At 45.2% G+C, this 19487-nt stretch overlaps 1 protein-coding gene across 1 annotated transcript in view; it reads left to right on the top strand.

Moving 5' to 3' along the window:
• The window catches only part of GRHL3 (grainyhead like transcription factor 3), a 13336-nt gene extending 577 nt beyond the window's left edge, over window positions 1–12759 (top strand). Inside the window, exons 2-14 of the mRNA XM_019622747.2 lie at window positions 379–819; window positions 1086–1165; window positions 2344–2497; window positions 3296–3407; window positions 4098–4192; window positions 6233–6391; window positions 7171–7249; window positions 7619–7752; window positions 8601–8635; window positions 9357–9445; window positions 9579–9664; window positions 10613–10677; window positions 11834–12759. Of these exons, the coding sequence (XP_019478292.1) occupies window positions 379–819; window positions 1086–1165; window positions 2344–2497; window positions 3296–3407; window positions 4098–4192; window positions 6233–6391; window positions 7171–7249; window positions 7619–7752; window positions 8601–8635; window positions 9357–9445; window positions 9579–9664; window positions 10613–10677; window positions 11834–11948 (1644 nt within the window). The 3' untranslated portion in view covers window positions 11949–12759. The remainder of the gene's footprint in view (window positions 1–378; window positions 820–1085; window positions 1166–2343; window positions 2498–3295; window positions 3408–4097; window positions 4193–6232; window positions 6392–7170; window positions 7250–7618; window positions 7753–8600; window positions 8636–9356; window positions 9446–9578; window positions 9665–10612; window positions 10678–11833) is intronic.
• The last annotated feature ends 6728 nt before the right edge of the window (window positions 12760–19487 follow it).

A 19487-nucleotide genomic window follows, 5' to 3' on the forward strand; every position in this document is an offset into this window, starting at 1 on the left:
TTTTTCCTGAGCATGATGACAGGGTTAACAAACTGCTTCTTCCAGCAGAGGGGACAAGTTCTTGGAAGCTGCACTGAAGGATGGTTTGTTGGGTGGGATTGGAATGCATTTTTGTCCATAGAGCAGTTCTTTTTCATCTTCCCCGCTGCTTTGAACATTTAATAGCCCATAACAAGAAATGGTGGATATTGGCCCTGGACCCGCAGCTCCCAACCAAGCCTAAAGCATATTCTCTGATTCTGTGTGATCAGCTCTTACCTGCAGAGCACCTCTGGCTCACACTGTGAGGTGTGTGAGTGAGTGGAGATCACCCTTGGCCCTGTCAGATTCCCATACCAAGCAGATGTACGTAGCTGGGTCAGCAGCTAGACTGTGCAGCTTGCTCCTCAGCTGTGTACCAGGACATTTGCACTTTGCTGTAACAATTTGCTGGGGTGGTCCACCCTCTTCTCTACTTTGAGATGGACCCCTTTCTCCACCAGGCAGTGCCACGGAATGGAGTATGACTCAGATATCACGTCCTTTGATGGCTCAGTCCATCTCATGAAGCTCTTGTCTGAAAACACTTCCATGACCCAAGAATATTGTGAACCACAGAAGAAGAATGGCTTAAGTCTTGAAGGCATCCCTACACCTCACAAGCCGGTCATGCTTCCACCAGGAACCAGCAAACTGGATGCCACCCCAAACAACTACATGCTCCCTTCAGGCGACTTGTACGACAATAGCTCGTTGAACTCCCTCTTCGAGACCAACCCCGTGGCCACACCACAGCAGAGGTGGCAGCCAGACAGCACTTTCAAAGAGGATCCTCAGGAGGTCAGAGGCTGCAGTGGGTTGCACGCTGGCAGTGCTGGGGTACCACACAAGAATGTCTATAATATGGGATTTCCTCATGCTGGAGTCAGGGGGAGCTTTGCTTGTGCATTAAAAGCTTGGTGGCATTTCCACTGAATTATTGGGGATATTACATTCGTTTTAGAAGGCTTTGAAATTAGGCCTCTGTTGTAATGAGTGGGAGAAGGTGAACAGACAAAGCGGTGAAAGATTCTAAATGTGACTGTTTCATTTCTACTTTTCCATAGTCACTTCTCTTCAGCGATATCCTCAAGGCCCAGCCAGAGCCACCCTGCTCCGAGAGTTATCCTACAGGTGGTGTTAAGAGGTAACTGTCAGTCCACACACTATGTTTCCAGTGCTCTTGGCTGTGTACCTTTCCGACGGAATGGCTGCAGCCCTCTCCCCGCCCCAGCACTGGCCTTGGCAGCAGCCACAGCAAACTCCAAGATCTTTTGCAGAGAGGTTGTATCTCAGAAGCAAGTTGCTCTTATCTGATTTTTTAGATGCAGAGAAGTTATGAATTTTAGTGCTTGGTGTTTGAAGTAAAGATTAGTGTTGGAAGGGTTTTGCTGTAAAGTTATTGCCTCTCATTCCTAAAACATGGGAGATTTCACTGTTTCCCATCCTTCCCTCAGAGAGAGTTTTCCTGCTCTTGATATTGCACCAAACCTCCAAGTAGGCATTATCCCACCTCCCACCTTTCATTTGCCTCCTGAGTTACCTGACTCTGACTCAGCTATCAGCTGTGGGGGTTTTACCACAGACAGCAGCTCGCATTTATGAATCAGAGGCTTTCTGCTTGCTGTCTGTCCCCACACTGAAGGCTCTCCTGGCTCTAGAGAAGAGAAGCTGCCAAGTCTGTCTTCAGAGACAGCATCACAGGAAGGTGGGGCAGGAAAAAGAGCAGGTGGCTAAACAGGAATTGGAGATATCCCCATCCTGCAATTTCTCCTGTTTCTACAGGACCCATTAGGACACAGTCCTCCTGGGTTATCCATTTATGGGTGTGACAGGAGACGACTTGGAGACAGGAATCTGAGTTTAGGATGCTTTGAAAGTCTCCTCTGCGGTGCCTGTTTTGGTTTGTTTGGGTTCAGGCTTTTGATTGTGTGCTGTTTCTGTAGCCATCCACACAAAAAGATGGGTCAAAGCAATGTATGTTATTTGTCTTTTTTGAAGCCATGAAAAATAACAAATGGTAAAATGTGGCTATTGGAAAAGTGTTGTTCCTCAGGGTGTTGGGAGGATCAGTGTGTGCTGTGCTTCAAGGTGCTTGGCCACAGCTGTAGGGGAATGCTCATGGCAAAAGAGTTGGACTAGCTGACCTTTAAAGGTCCCTTCCAACTCTAAGGACTCTAGGATTCGATGTCAGATGGGAATAGGGCAGAGACTTCTGTGTGTGCAGTGTCTGTCACCTGTAAGGATGGAGGCATGCCTTGTTTTGCTTTTGAAGTGAAACAGCAGCGTGTACTTATTCATCATTCTTTCTTTGTTCAATACAAGTGACTTTGAATATACTTTGGGGTCACCCAAAGCCATTCATATAAAATCTGGGGACTCTCCCATGGCCTACCTCAACAAAGGACAGTTCTACCCCATCACACTGCGGACAGCTGGAGACAGCAAATGTTTACACTTGTCCTCAAATAAAGTGAAGGTAAGAGACAAGCTGACAATTTTGCTGACACGTGCTATAGTCAGACACCCTGCAATTGTACTGGCCTGGGAAAGCAGCTGAACATAAAGAGTAATGGCTTTGTGGCTCTTGTTGACTTAAAGCAATGAATGGAATGGATTCACTCATAGTAGGCTAATCCTCTGATGCACAGCAACAGCCTTCATGTAACATGCCAGCTGAAACCTTTTGCAGTTGAGTTTGGGATGCACAAAATGCCTCCCCAGCTGCTGGTTGGCTGCGCGGCCTGGTAGGAAGACCAGAGCTGGAGGGAAGTGCTCTGTCTTGCTTCTGGTGTGTGTGACCAGGTCTCAGTCACCCCCAAGGCTATGGCTGACCTCGAGCTTCCACCAAAGAAACGTAGTCCTCCAACCCTGAGCTGTATCTAGGAGCTAGACTTTGGACAACTCAAAGCTTACAGGATTCCTGAAACTGAAAATGTCTCGAGAGACCTTCTAGAATGTCACAGCCTAATACTTACTGCAGCACTGCTAACAACTCCCCAGTGCAGGATGGCTTGGTGTCAGTGGAAACACATAGCGCAAGTAGGGGACATACAGGGCACCTTGGTTCTGCTTCAGGCTCTGTGGTTGCATGTCTGCAGAATCATGGTCAAATCCCTTCCCTGTCTGCCTTTAGTTTCCCCAGCAGTGTAACATTAACGATGATGTTAAGCAGCCCTTGCCCCGTGCATGGATGCACCAGATGGAAAGGGCAGTGAGGGCACCAAACACAAGCCTGCACTGTGTACTGATATGGGATATTCTCACTGTGTTACAGAGTGTTGTGATGATTGTTTTTGACAATGAGAAGATCCCGACAGAGCAGCTCAAGTTCTGGAAGCACTGGCATTCTCGCCAGCCCACAGCCAAGCAGAGAGTCATTGACGTTGGTATGAGCATGGCTGTGGTGATGGCTGGGTTGGGTTGACAGCTTCTATCATCAGTTTACTGCATTTCTAATACACAAGAACACTGTTGCAGCTCAAAACTCTGGCCTGGGGGGAAGCAGAGGGGAGCAGCTGGTCTGCTGGCTTCAAATCGTTTGTCTGATGAATGATCCTCCAGGATTTAAGATGTCGTTTGCCAAGTGTTGGGATATGCACAAGGCGCTCAAAATACACCGATGAAGAGCCTTGGTCTGAGGAGCAGAAACTGCTGAACTCTTCTGGCTCTTAGAGATGTGACCTGTGGCCTGTTGGAATCTAGGAATCTAAGTTAGGAAAGGCTTTGATGCTGCATGTCCTCCACTGCTAGCACACAGGGTTTATAGCTCATTGTGCTGGGCCAAAGGGTAGGGGCAGAAGTAGAGTTAGGGGTAGCACTTTCTGGAACATGTCATGGCTCAGAGCAGGACACACGGTTGTTTGAATTTAGAACCAACATACATTGACAGTGTATAAAATCACTGCACATACAGCAGTTGCCAGCTAGAACATTGGGTCATTCCTGGCTTTACAGATGCATGCTAAGGTTTAAACAGTGATCAGCCAGTGAGAGGAAGACTTTCAGGAATTGGGAAGCCCAGGGAATGTGAACAGTTCTGCAGGCAGAGTATAATCTGCTTCTTCATTGCGTTTCAGCTGACTGTAAAGAAAACTTCAACACAGTTCAGAACATTGAGGAGTTGGCCTATAACGCGCTGTCCTTTGTGTGGAACATCCATGAAGAAGCAAAGGTACAATCTGCTTATGGAGGGGAAATGGGAAGTCCTAGGCTTCTCTAACAGCACAGCCATGTCCGTCCACTCTCTGGTTCTCAAACGGATGACAGAGAAAGTTTCAAATCCAAACAGTGCTATTCCAGTGGCCCCAGGCTGTGTTTGTCTGCTAGGACAGCAGGGAAGAACACAGTGCTTCTTTGTGTGTTTAAGCATTGCCATTAGCTAATAAACATTCTGGCTACACCTGAGAGTGGCTCAGAGATGTTTTCTTAGTGCTGATGGATAACTCTCGAAGAAAGCCCTTTGCAGCGGGCAGTGATCAGGGCTCTGTTCACATGTAGGAGAAGCCTATTTAAATAAACTGCAGTTCAGGGAACAAAGCTCAGGGAACTCTTCCAAAGCAGAGTTTTGGTGCAGAAGTGACTGACCACCCTTTTCTGAGTTGTGTGATGTGAAAGGGAGCCAAGCAGGTCACAAGATCCCTTTTGACCTTAACATCTGCAAAGCTTATATCAACATCTTTCCTCTACAAAGAGAAAGAGCTCTGCTGTCTTTTCTGCATCTCTTCGTCTCGTTAATGCTTTGCTTTCCAGTGCAAATTGAAAGGAGCGTATAAAAAAAAATAAAATGAAAGACTTGAGGAAAAAAGGAAGAAAAAAAAAAAGCATAAATTCTGTCTCCCTGAAACTGTTATCTTGGGAAAATTCTGGTTTGCTTTGGAATCTCATTAAGCCCTTCTTTTAGCCCAAAGGCCACCTTAGTCTTTTACAACTCGAGAGGTTAACAAATGTCTTCAAGGCAAAGTTGTCAGAAATGGAAATATGTCAGGTATGTGGCAAGCCCTCAGGGCCACCTCAGCAAAACTGGATTTAACTCTCAGCAGAAACTCAGTACATGCGCTCGCCTGGGGCTAGTAGGGGTGAGACTTCAGAGAGTTGCTTTGGGAGCCACAGTGTGAGGGTGTCCAATGTCTGGGCCTTCAATGGCACCTGTTATGTCTTTTCTTGCAACTAAACTTCACAGAAAAGAGGTTTCTTTTCTGTCTGTAGATATTGAGTAGATCTGATGCTAGATTTCAAGGCTGAAATCCTCAGCCAAAGCCCTGCGGAGGGAGCTGTGTGAGCTTCAGCAGCTGCAAATCTGTTCCCAGGGAGTCCGGTGGAAATTTCAGATCATGCAAATGAGTTGATAATTTGGAGATATAACGTGGATTACCTGCATTCAGCTTTTCTTCATAAGTTCCCACTTGGAGGTAACTGACTCCATACTAGTGACCAGGGAGACCAGCAGAGGAGGAGTATTTGTTTAGCTAACAACAGTGACTTGTGATTCTTGAAAGATGAAGCCTAGACCTTCTCCCTTCCTCTGGGGCACTGCTATCTGAAGGTCACTTGTTCAGCTGAAAGAGCAGAAATATCAGCGACACTCTCCCCGGCCAGAGTTTGCTTCTGGTCTGAAAGAAGGGGACAGTCTCTTTAGGAGGATGTGTGCTGACAGAACAAGGGGAAAAAGGCTTAAGCTCAAAGAGGGTATATTTAGGTTAGGTATAAGGAAAAGATATTCTACAGTGAGAGTGGTGAGGCAGTGGAACAGATTGCCTAGTGATGTGGTTGATGCCCCATCCCTGAAGACTGTCAGGGAAGGCTGGATAAGGCCCTGGGCAACTGGATCTAGCTGTGGTGTCCCTGTTCACTGCAGGGAAGTTGGAGTAAGTGGCCTTTAGAGGTCCCTTTCAACTCTAAGGATTTTATGATTTCCTAAACTGATGGGAGTGGATGACCCAAGTGTTAACAGAGAGCAGGAGACAACTGGGGATTTATGAGCTGCTTGTGTAAAACTTTTCTCTGGTTTGCTGCTGTGGGTGATGGGGGAGAATGTAGTTAGAAACAACCCACAGCTGTGCTCAGGTGGGGAACCACAACCTACATGTACAGCCAAGGCTGGGAACGTTGAGATTTGTCTCGTGAGCTCCTTTTATTCCATTAAACTTCTTATGGATGTTTGAGGATGTTGTCAGTGTCAACAAGCTGTAGCCATTTCTGTTCCTATTTGCAGGTGTTTATTGGGGTGAATTGCCTGAGCACTGACTTCTCCTCTCAGAAGGGAGTAAAAGGTGTCCCGCTGAACCTCCAGATTGACACTTATGACTATGGCAATGGGACCAACCAGCTGGTGCACCGCGCTGTCTGCCAGATCAAGATATTCTGTGATAAGGTACAAAACTGCTCTTCTGCCAGCTTGGCTGAGAGAAACATTAAACTCCAGGAGGTGAAAAAGAGAAGTTGTGAGAGGCCAAACAGTGCAGCAAGCAGTATGGAGGAGCACTGATGGCATAGCACACTTGATTGAGCAAGACAAGGCAGCCAGGATGTGTCTGCACCATCAAGACCTTTGTAGAACAGAGCCCTAAGAAAGTTTTCTCCGTTTCCGGCCTGCATGGGATTGTACTTTTTAATTAATTCTCCTATTCTGACAAGTTTTTAAATAGTAGAAGAGATGAGAATCTCCTCTGAGGTTCTTCCCCAGCCTCAGACATCCTTCCATTGAAACATTTCTCACAGCTATTTTTGTCTGCATTTTTTGTTTCTGAAAAGATTTAAAAAAAAAAACAACAAAAAAACAACAACAACAAAATAATTACAAATATGAGAAAGTTCAGTTCTTTTTCTGGATGGCCTTCAGGAAGTCTCTGAGATGATCACCTTTTAATAAAGGTTGCCTTTAGGGCGGCAAGGCACTGGCACTGCTGCCCAGAGCTGTGGGTGCCCCCATCCCTGGAGGTGCCCAAAGCCAGGTGGGATGGGGCCCTGGGCAACCTGAGTTGGTAGGGGCACCCAGCCCATGGCACGGCTTGGAACTGATGGGCTTTGAGGTCCCCTCCAGCCTCAGCCATTCTGTGATTTTTACCTTCGTGTTCTTGTCAGTAAACTCTCTACTGCCAACGTTACATTAAAGCTATCAGTACCTTGATTTTTGCCTCATGTTTCCCACAGGGAGCAGAGAGGAAAATGAGGGATGATGAACGGAAACAGTTCAGAAGGAAAGGAAAATGCCTGGACTCCAATAACAATGGTTAGTACGATGTTTGTCACTTAATCGGTGGTGGCCTGTCTGTTAACTTCCATGAGATCTGGCCCTGAGTATTGCCATTTCTGAATGGGGCTGATTTCATCAGACGCAACTTGTAAGTCAGGTCTCCTCCTGGCAAGACTCTCAAAGCCCATTGTTGATACTAACCAACCCTTCTGAATTGCCGTGGGATTGTGGAAGAGAGCTATCCTGGAGGATATGGTAGTGAGCAGGCCCTGAAGACCTGGGTCTCTTGGGATCCATCCATTTTCTAATATTTCTGTTGAGTAATGTTGTGCAGGCACATTCCCTCTTGCATGTAGTCACCTCTTAAGTGCCTGGACTGAAGTGAACTGCACTTTCCATCTGTAGGTCTGAAAGGCTGTGTGCTGTCTGGCTTCAGAGGGAATGAGATCACGTTCCTGAGGTCAGAGACTGACCTCGAAACCCAGCCAGTCCTGTTCATCCCCAACCTCCATTTTTCAAACCAGCAGAGATGTGGCACGGTAAGTCCCTTTGCAGAACAGCCAATCTGTTGCTCTCATCACTCCCATCGTTTCCAACCTGATCAGACCCCCCCAAGCATGACTTGTGTTATGTAAAAAAAGAAAACCAAACCTCCTCTGTGGAAATGTGGTGAACTTGTAGATGCAGCTGTCAGGAGTGGCCTAGATGCTATGTGGCAGTGATGGGCAGGATGACTTTTCTGTGTTCCTTGTAGATAGTCCTGTGGTTTACACACTTCATCTGGAGCCACAGAGGATGAGAGTGGTGGGAGAAATATTGGCAGGAAGTAAACTGTTAAAAAAAAAATACAGCCACATCTGTCCCTGTGCAGGAGACATCTCTCACTGCTCCTCTGCCCTTCTATCTGCCCTTGAGCCTGAGACATCCTAGACACAGCCTTCTCCAGAGCTCATCACCATTTCCTCATGAAACGGCTGTCGGTTTGTCAAAAGAAGGGAGAAAAGCCACCTGTGACAGTACTGTAGTGGCTGCTGTACTGATGCATCACAGCAAAAACAGGTACTGGAAGAATGTAGTGTGCAACCTAAGACCTCGCTGAGGAACAGTTGGTCCTTGATCCCAAGCAGGTTATGGGATTTGAGCTGCTTTTTGGTGTAGTCAGATAAGCGTTCAGGTCTCTTCGAGGCAGAAGAGGGGAGGCTAGAGAGTTCTTTATGTCAGTTTTCATTTAATCCAAGATGCCCTTAGAGTTTAATTGTGTTCTCAAGGAAAAATGGATGGACTGGGAGAAGGAATCACATTAAGAATGTGCCCTTGTGTTCCCCGCCAGCTTTGTTGTTTCCCAACACCACAAACTAAATGACTGATGTTTCCTTTTTGTTTCAAGGCTCTTACTCCTGCTGTTCCAAACTCTGCAAACAGGTAAGAATGCAGCAGTCTGTATTTTCCATCCACCAGCTGTTCTATTTCTTTGGACATATTATGGCACATTAATATATATATATATATATATATATATATATATATATATAGTACATATCTGTAGATGTAAAATAAAAGCACGGTGTCTCCCTGAAGCCCTTGAGTGTCAAAGTATGTGTTAAAGTTTGGCTTAGAAGATACTAAGAGGATACTACTTTTCTCCCTGTCAGTGAGCCCCTCCACCAGGTGTCAGGCCGCTGCTCTTACTGAGACCAAATTTGAAAAGAGGCAAAAGAAAAAATAATTCACAGGATGATCACTGAAATGTTCTCATCATCTTTTCAGTGCTATAAAAGAAACTGGAATGAAGGAGAAATCATGCTTGTAATGAGCTTAGTATGGGAAGAAGCAGGGATTTACCCCCTGGCTTGATCCAGTGCCTGCTGATACCATCAGAGCAATGAGGACATAGAGACAGAAAATGCTTTTTTAATTACATGGTACCAAAACCACTGCTGACATTCACTGATGTCCTGTATGCATTAGGCAGGAAGTTGCAGATCTGGAGATACTCTGTGGCTGTAATTACAGAACCGATATTTAATTGCTGGGTGTTTATTGGGATAATCAGTTTTTCAGTCAAAAGTCAAACTTCTGCCATTGTTTTGTTTACTGCTATATTGTTCTGTCCTCTTGAGAACACCGTGTTCCTCTTTCTCAGGCTGTCCCTAAAGCGGAGTGGGGCCTCATTCACAGATGAATTTGACCCAGTACCTCCGAAGCAAACCAAGGAAGAAGATCCTCAGAGAGGTAAGCCTTGGAGTGGGAACTCTTCTTGAATGTGATGTGACTATGAACTAAAGTAGCTCTGGATCTTGAAGCATGTGAGGCCACATTGCTCTGTGAAGAGCCCTGACTCAGTGCTGTGCTTTATTCATTTCAGTGCTGTTGTACGTGCGGAGGGAATCAGAGGAAGTGTTTGATGCTCTCATGTTGAAGACACCGGATCTCCAGGGCCTCAGAATGGCTGTGAGTGTTTCCCAAAAATGGTGGCCTATGGACAAACCACAGATCATAGGGTTCTGGTACTTGCCATATAGGAAAGTGGATATAAGGCTGTTTATATCTCGTGTCTGCTTTCTTTTGAGAATGGAAATGGAAACTGTGAGTACAGGTGAAGTCTACCCAGAAATGCTTGTTATGTGGTGTGCCACAGAGGGGAAGAACACACCATATGGCAAGATGATGGGGCTCTGAACACTGATGGAGCTGGGGGAGTCCCTGTTCATTGCAGGGAATGAGACCAGATGGCCTCTAAGGTTCCCCCTCAATTCATTGGTTCTGTGATTCTGTGCTCTATTCAAAGCATCATGTAAGTATCATCTTGTGACAGCAAATTCTATTGTAAAGCTCCCTTCTCATGCTGGCCACGTATGTGCAGTGTGAAGGCAGCCCTGGCCTTGTGCTGAAATTCCCTGTGCAGTGTCTGGGGAGCACACAGCCGTATTTCTGTGGTGACCGTCAGCAGCATCCCTGATAAGCTACCTCTCTCCGGGGCTTACTAGGAACGAAACAAACAATATCCTGGACCAGGGATAGTTTTACAACTGCACTTCAGGCTTTGTTGGTTTTTACAAACTTTTAAAAATAGAGTCTGAGAAATGTCAGCACAGACGAGTCAGAGGATTCAGAAAATTCTTTGCCATCTTTTCCCTCCCTCATTACCTCACCACAGATGGACAAATGCAGCTACTGAAAACAGCTGGGAGAAAGCTGCATGGCTCCCATCAGCCCAGCACCAGACAGAACCATGCTCAAATTGTCCTGTTCAAACCATTGCTTCAGCCTTTTTTTCTTCAGTAAAAAGGGAGGGGTAATCCTTTGCTGCTGAATACCTTTGGCTCAGTGTTATCTTTGACATTTATCATAGGAATTTCATTTTACAAGTACCAAGAATTGCTGTGTTTTCTCTTGCAGATTTCAGAAAAATATGGGCTGCCAGAAGAAAGCATTTATAAAGTCTACAAAAAATGCAAAAGAGGGTAAGCTAATCTCTCATCTGCTTTTATGCTGCACTTCTACAACCCCATTCTCTTTGGTACCGTCATAGGCTGAAATAGCATTTTTACAAGACATTAAAAAGGAAAGCCATGTGAGGTCTGCACTACCTGGAATGTATAAAACTCAGATCCTTGGGGGCTTTAAAGATTTGGGATAGTGGTTGTTTGTATTATATTTGTATGGAGTGTAAAGGTTCCCAAGGAAAAACTTTTTTCTTTATTATTGACTAGTCAATATGGACCACATACATGGCTGAAAGGGAGTGATGTTGGCTTGCATGAGCAGAAGACCAGCTGCTGAATCTTTTGTGGAAGGCAGCAGTCTTGATGTAGGGCCAGGTGCTACTTTAAGAGATGTTTTCTGGACTGAAGAACAACTCCTAGATTATCCCCCTCTCTGGCAGCGAGTTCTCCCTCCAGCTGTTGGAAAGAGAAGGGCTCATAAATTCCCAAGTTATTTCCATAAAGCTAAATCCAGAGTCTTTCTTGCAGAGCAAGCAATATACAATCAGGCTTTGCAAGCACTAGTGACTGCCTGGGAAATGAACTCATTGTTGTTACTGGCCCTGATCCCAATTTTGAGCATGGGGAGAGACTGGTAGAAAAGAAAGGCCGATGACAGGTCCTGCATTATGCAGTCCTACATTCTCACTAGCACAGCCAGCAGAGTGGTGCTCCACATAAAAACACGGGAGCAGAAGCCAGGGGAAGCTGAGGATTGGTCCAAAGCTCTGCTTCTTCATTCAGTTTCTGATTTCATGAGATGAGAAGGTCCTAAAGCTCCCTGGATGTGATCTTCCAGCTCATTTGGTGTCACTATGACTTGATCCCCCACAGGACCTATTTGTTCCCAGAGCTTAAGTGAGGCTTGTAGGCAGCTGCAGGGTGGGGAGGGGAGAAGCAGAAGTTTCTCTTCCATGCTGTGGTAACACAGAACTGATCAGTAATGGAGCAGCATGGGCCATTTTTAACATGAAATCTGCTTGGAGAGGGCTGCCCTGTGCCGTGAGTCTTTGTCTGTGGTGCAATTACAAGTGGGGACCCAGAGCATGTGGTGCTGTCAAAGCCTCCTGATTAAGCTGCACCTCAAGCCTTGCAACACACTGTGTCTGACCTGGCCGCTCTCCTTGTCCTGTAGGATCCTGGTCAACATGGACAACAACATCATCCAGCACTATAGCAACCACATGGCCTTTCTCCTGGACATGGTGGAAGCAGAGGACAAGATCCAGGTCATCCTCAAGGAGCTATAAGGAGCTGCAGTCAGCACTTACTGGACATCTCTACCAACCAGCACATTTGACCCAACGAAGCTCAGCCCAATATCCCACCTCATTGCCTCTACTTGAAAACTGCCTGCAGGGTGGGGCCTTGCGCTGCTGGGCCAGAGACAGCTGGAAGATCTGTTACTGAAGTGAACGCAGAACTTCTCTCTATTGAATTTATTATTTTATTTTGTTCCCTTCTGGAGACAGGCCTGACCTTCTGTTCAAGCTGGGAAGGCGCAGCTGCACTAACATGGCTGCTGGCTTTGGGCAGCAATGAGGACAGCCTCTGCTTGACATCTGCCTCAGCCCATGGCCGATCCAGCTGTGGGCTCTGGCTTTCTCCCAGCCCATCAGTCCCACAGAATGCTCCAACCATTTCCAGTAGGGCTAAGCCTGGCTCTGAGCTTCTCTGTCACAGAGACTTTCATAGATATGTTTAAAACTCAGTTAAATGGACATTGCCTGCTTCCACGCCCTCCACCACCATCTCTCTGTAAATACCACCAAGGCCTCCGTAGCCTCCTGTTCATACATTTCTAATGTATCGATCGTTTTATATTTTATATGTGTATAAATATGCATTGTTTTATATTTGACTCAGTGCAGTGACACAGAGCATTTCAAACACAGGCTGCTTCACATTTCTCCGTGAACCCCTTTTGTAACCGTGTTGTTGGTTTTGTTGTTTTGGATATTCCATAGTAATAAAGGCTCAGAGACAGAATACAAACCGTTTTTAACTCGGCTCTGGTCTGGAGGTCTCAGTCAAGAAGGGCTGGAGAGAAGCCAGAGCAGGGAGAGGACCTCAGATGAACAGAAAGGACTCCAGGTGGGTTTTGCACCACATGTTTTTTAACAGCACAAGAATTCTGTCATTCTAAACAGCCTTGGCTCTCTTCGTGTGCACAGGTCTGTGCCTGGATTCCTCCTGAACCCTCCCTCCCCTTCTGCAAGACGGACTCTGCTCTTTCTCCTGGTTCTGTGTCAGCAGCTGCTCACACACTGCTGCACTGAGGGCAGGTGGAGGAAACTGAGTCATCCTGGGCACATCCATCTGATGGAGGAAGAAAGGCTCAAAGGGGTTACATTTCACCAACTGGAAAGGGGGTTTTGAGATGTTGAAATGTGTCAGCCTGGTGAATTTTGGATTACTTAATTGCTGTTATTGTGATGGGCCTTTGAGATGAGATTCAGGTAAGTCTGAAGGCTTATCTGCCCTGAAGATCTCTCTCAGCACTCTGCACTCCTTCATCTTCATACTTCAGACTCCATCTTCAGCAGGACTTCTCTCATTCCGTATCAGTTCTGTAGGGCTGTGCCTACCTACAGTCCTGCTACAGCAAATTTCAGCTTGAGTTAAAAAGAAAACGGCACACCAAGAATCCCACACCACTTGGAACAGATGGCTGCAAAGTCAACAGGTCCCCTCAGCATGCCAGCCCAAGGAGTAGGGGCAGGAACAGGCTCTGCTCCTCTTGGGAAGACCTCTGTAGCAGGACTGCCTGTGCTGGGCACCCCCATGGCTGGTTGCTGGGTTGGATCCTGCCGGTCTGCTGGACAAGGTAAGAGCGGAGGTCCACTGCTGCCTGTGGAAGGGAGCACGCTAGACAAAAGGGTAGGTGGAATGGGGAAAGACAGTGTTTTCCATGCCTTCAGAGGGAACAGTATGGATTCAGAAGGGCTGCAGCTTTGCTGGTTTTAGTTGTTTGGGGATTTTTTTTCTGGTGTGTGTATGCAATATCATGGGCTCTTGCTGACTGCTAATCTCTCAATTAGTTGCACTGAACGCCTTAGTTTCAGAGCTAACTCCCTGTTGGTATAAATAAAGTTACTGTCACCCATCTGATTCCCCACACAGTCGCACAAATCTAACTCTGTGGACTCGACTCTAGTAATATTACTTCTGATTTAAAAACAGCGAAAGCTGTGTTGCTGGTAACTGGGCTCCCAGCACAAAAATGTGGAGTCTTGTTGGATTGTACAAGGGTCCACTTCACACTGGCTACAAGACTGTCTTAAGTTTTACAGGGTAAGAACAGCCCAGACTGGAGGTGAGCTCATCTGCACTATTCAAATGACTTCCTCTGTTGCGGAAAAGTGGCTAAGATACATGTACTTTTCCACTGCAGGTTCTAGGTTAGCCTCAATTTGTCAGGTTTTCAATCATATTAACCATACTGCATGCACGGAAATGCTGGTTACTTCATGCCAGTGTCAGAACAAGTACAGTCACACCCCCCCATCACAGGGAGGGTGGGTATTTTGCTGATTGGTATCATTCATCCCTTCCAGCAAATGTGAGTTGCTGTAGAGGTTGCGTAAAGCAGCTCCCAAGTATGTGTGAAAGCATTCTTGACTCTTTGCCTGGAGCCCACCAGTTCCTTTTGAAGATGAAGATACAAGTGATGAAGGCAATCCATCTCTAAGTGAACAAAGGTCGTGTGAAAGTATGAACCCACTTGTGTTTTGCAAAGGCCCTACACTGACTGGTAAATGAGAGAAGCTTCCTCTGGAGCAGTGTCTGCTCTGGACATTCAGGAGCTGGTTTGTGCTGATTTAAGTCAGAAACGCTCAAAAAGGCTTGTAAAACATACTAGGGTATGTGGAGGACGGTGTCTATACACACAAGCAACTTGCACTGCGGAAGTATGATGTGCATTCTATGCAGGTATTGTGCACCAAAGCCTGATGCTGTGTGACAACCTGAAGTATCCATCCCTTGAACGAGCACACAGCATAAGTGTAGGATTTGTCTGCACTGTTGTTTTCATATATTTAGATGCTGATAAGAAAATACTCCCCTCCCAGGGCAATGTTTTTATGGGCACGGTCAGCCGCAGCACCTCTCTTTTAGTTTATAAGAGCACCAAGAGGAGCTTTTTTGCAACTCCCATTAGTTATAGTAATTATTCAACATGAAGGAAATTAGAGGCTTTTAAGTCAACTTCAGCTTATGATCATTCTCCAATGTGCAGCACTATTAGGCTGAGGACAGCACTTCTGTTCACAGATGAAGGAATAGTTCCCAAGTGCTCTGGGTGAATAAGCACCTGCAATGGCAGAGATGCATTAAGAAAAGGAACGTGGCAGTGAGCTGCATTTTGCAAGAGCTCCGGTGTCCTTGATGCTGGATGGAGGGCTCTGCTGCTCATTTGTACAAATAGCACCCAGTTTCTATGCCTTTTTTCATGCTTATTCATTCCTTGTATCATTGATCAAGCAGCTGAGGATCTAAGTGTGTGGCATGGTTCTCCATTGCTATGAAGGGAAAAACAGCATCCTGTGTTTTGTTAGGACACCCACACAGTATGTTCGGAGATGATCAATGACACAGATACCTTGAGGAGGTCAGTAGTTAATTTCCCCAACCAAAATCCCTGGGAAATGATCTGGAAAAAGAGGGGGGTCCAGTTGCAATGCCACAGTGAGCTCACTTTAGTTACGGTAAAATAGAAAGCCTTGTCAGCGATTCTGCAGAGACCTGATGCTCAGCTGCTCCAAAGCAAAATAGCACTAAAGCCAAAGCAGCAATGCCAAATGACTCCAACAGGGAGTTCCTCTTATTCTCTCTCAATGATTGAAACACAGGAGAGGCTGCAAGCTTTAATGCCAGCAGTTGGGTGTGAAATGTTTTTGTGCTTTCCTATGTTATGGAGCAGCAATCTTCACTTCTCATAGTTAATTTATCCTTTCCTCTAGCCCTCTCTCTTTATCGAATACCACTTGGCATTGCTTCCCTCCTGCCCTGCAGCTTCCCCATCTTTTTACAAAACCTTTGCTAAAAGATACAACTGCTGAGAGATATAGCGAAGATACATTTGTTGAGCAAGGAGAGTTGTGGGCTTTTTCATGCCTTTGTGGTCAGGAATTTATTGTTGATCTTAATCTAAGGCCAGGCAAAGTCACTGCATGGTGACAATAAATTTACTTGAGTGATTTGCTGATAGGTAGATTTATTTGTCTTCTCATAAGTATTATGAAGGGAACAGAGGGTTTTGGAGAAGGGAGTTACCTTCCATGGCTTTAATCCCTTTGAAAGGGGTAGGATGCAATATGTGGGAATGGCAGTTCTGACTTGAAGGAAGTATTTGAGAGTTTTACAAGCCTTCTTCCAGCTCTAATTCCCAGCCCTAGGAGGAGCTGGGGAAATGGCCATGATTTACCCATTAGACTCCCTGCGATGCAATACTGCTGTGAGCATCCCTCACTGTTCTTGCTCGGTGGTTCTTATGCTCAGTGTGTTCTCTGGGGGGTAAGTTTAGGGTATTGGCTATAGAAAAGAAACACAGCCTAATGTAAAAGCTCCAGACTGGGATATGAGAGCAGAAGGTTCTTTTTCCAGGTCATGTGTGCTCTGGCCTCTTGCTTTGTAAAATGGGGGGAGAGAAATTACCCCTACATCGCAAAGGTGGTGTGGTACTTAATTACTGTTTGTAAATGTCTGAAAGATCATCTGATACTGGTACCTCTGATACACTGCTCCAGGGCATTATCAGCCCACAGTCTTCTTCAAGGCAATGTACTGTAGCCCTTCCATCTCTAAGCCAGTTCCTGCAAACTTGTGGCAATAACTGGCCAAATTGGACCAGGTGATACAGTGGGACACAACTCTGTTGTCTGACGTAGTTTCCCACGTCCTGTGAAAGTGGCTTGTTTTCCAAAGTTGGACTAATATGAAATGAGTTTTCTTTGCTTCCTTGGTAGGTTTATGCGGCCAGTAGGTTGCAAGCTCTGTAGCACATCTGCCTGCCCTTGTCTGTTGGAGGTCTTTGACTTGAAGCAAGATGTTATATCCTTGGGAGACAATTTGATGAGGGAATTGTTGATGCTGTAGTGACCTACAAAACAAACGGGAAAGAGATGTAAATACCAAACATGGCTACAACACTGGTGTTGAGGAATGAGAGTACATTAGTCAGCAAATGTAGGGAAAAAAGAACTAGTATAACAGGACTGTGTGAGGAAATCAATTCTGGGTTTTAAAAGTGCTGTCCTGGGCAGAACTTATTCCAAGAGACACTGATAAGGTAATACTACGTTTTGTCTTGAGCATAGTCACAAATGGAAATATTAGTAATCTTAAAGAATCAAACAGGAGAAGAACTTGCATGTGATGGAACTTGTATGATAAGATACATGCCCTCATGCTTGGGGTCTCAAACCTCAACAGATGATGGGCCAGGAGTAGACCTGTTTTGTAATCAGAGTACTGTGCAGCTTGGTATATTACATACTAATGTAGCTTCTCTAGAAGTCTCTGGCATTTATGCTGAGTTATGGGGTGTTCTAGCGATTCCTTAGGGCTACTCAAAACTGTTAGTATGGTTTCTGGAAAGCTGTCTCAGTGGTGATTCAGAGGGGCCTATCCACAGCAGTTGGAAGGCAGGCTCACTAGAGTCCTGACAGAGTGTCTCCATTGTGAATGGTTCTAATGATGCAGCTCTGTAGGTGGTATCAGGACTAAAATTTGGCAGTGCTTACCAACTGTAAGTAGGTCTCTTTCTGACCAGCATATAAAGGTTGCATTTGCATAGACACTGAGGACATTAAACTCTTTGCAGCAAATGTGACTTTTGTTTTTAATTGCTGTCTCCGATTTCCCCAGCATCAACGCTAAGTGTCTAGTTTGGTTGAAGCCGTTGACTGAGCCTAGCATTTGAGGTGACAGTGCCAAGACACCTAAAGGCCATCTGCAAGACAGCCCCTGGAAAGCACTGCAGGAAAGGGAATGTCTCCATGGTCTGGGGGCTTTTAACTAAGCATGACTTGAATAAACTGAAATAAGAGATTCTTCATAAGAGATTCTTCAAGTCTGCAGATAATGGTGGAGTGGTTGAGTTCTCCTGCAACTTGCACTGAACTCAGTATGCAGCACTGCAGATATGCCGCTAGTGGTCTCCAAGTGATTTAACTTGGGCAGAGGTGTCAAAAGTCCCTGGGGAAGAAGGTCACACTGCTCCCATGGAGCACTTAGCTACCTGTCACAGTCACTGCTCTGGTGCATGCTGCTGCTCTTCTTCAGAACGTGGAAGAGGAAAATGTTTCATTCACGGCTCCTGAAGAGCTCACACACTCAGTGATAACTGCTTGCTTTACCGAGTCCAAAAACTATGGTGCCAAAGGTTATGAGGGTTACCAAAATCACAGAATAGACCAATGCTGAAATGAGTGAAAGGAAAGATTCTTTATGTTTTCAGGTTGAAGTCTAACCTCCTGAAACATGCTCCAGGAGGCAGGATTATTTTTCTTGTTTTCTTTTTTGTTGTTTTTGTTGTTGTTGACGGCTGAAACTGACTTTTTATCTAATCTAATAGTTAAAACTTCTAATGGTCAAGGCTAATTCACTGATGTAATCAGAAGAGCACAACAGTTCAAACACAACAGTGAGGAAGTAGAGAGAAGACACTTGGATAGAAGATTCAAACACAAAGACTGATGTTTTTCCCTCGTTTTCTTATTTTTCCCATATTAAGCTGGTGAAATACTTAGCATAGTCATGATGTTTAACTGGACTTATTTTACTATGGGTCTAAGAGCTGGAGACAGTTTTGAAGACATCTTGAGACAGTTTTCTCATTGCTCGCTCATTTTTTCCCCCCCCAATATTAGTCAATTTTCATCTGTCACTGCCTCAAATACAGGCCATCCTGTTCTTAGACAAAAGTTCCTTCTTGCCTTAGTGAGAGGAGTGGCCACATAAAGACTGAAGGATCTGGCTTTTTTTTTCCTTCTCAGATGTCTCTTTGTCTATAGTCATAAATTATCAGACGCTGCCATCTTTCAAATAGATAGTTTCCTGTTCTGCTTCTTGTAGGTTAGATATTATCTCCTACAGTAAATCATGAGTCAGTGATTAATTTAAGACAGGCCATTCCCAGAAGCAAATTTTTACAGTGTTAAAAATAATATGATGTGAATCCATTATACTATGATATAGAAAATAATTATGGCCTGCAAACTAGTTTAATCAACTTCGAACATGCTGGGGCAGATTCTCAGGCACAGGGAGTCATTACAAGAAAGTTCACAGTCTTGGTATACAGATTGTATGAGCAAACATGATTACCCCATGTCAGCTGAGTCTCAGTAACTCTGTATGCGTGCTCTTTGCACACCCAAATAGTGAGGTAAGGCATGCTTGCTTAAAGCACTTTAGCTGGTGTTTAAACTGTATCAAATTACTTTATAAAAGCATAAATTGCTTCAAGAACATGCATGAAGCCAGTTAAGATGTCTCAGCTGGTGAGTGGCAACTTATTAAGCTTATTAAATTGTGTTGTCTTCATTCTACTTTAAACAGCTATAGAAAGTCATCAAGTGCTATGAAGAGTCAGTATGTTCTGCCCTTCCAAACAGTGGGTGAATCTTGCATTAAAATGCAGTTTAAAAGGAAAAGCTCGCTAGGAAATGGCTGCAGTGCAGACATCCTGTGCAGAAAAAGAAAAAACTCTCTGAAGAGGAACAAAACAAACCAAATGTAACCATGGCTATTGCAAGAAAACATTGAAAGGTCAAAAAAAGTCC

This window comes from Meleagris gallopavo, chromosome 25, assembly GCF_000146605.3.
Source record: "Meleagris gallopavo isolate NT-WF06-2002-E0010 breed Aviagen turkey brand Nicholas breeding stock chromosome 25, Turkey_5.1, whole genome shotgun sequence".
Lineage (NCBI taxonomy): Eukaryota > Metazoa > Chordata > Aves > Galliformes > Phasianidae > Meleagris > Meleagris gallopavo.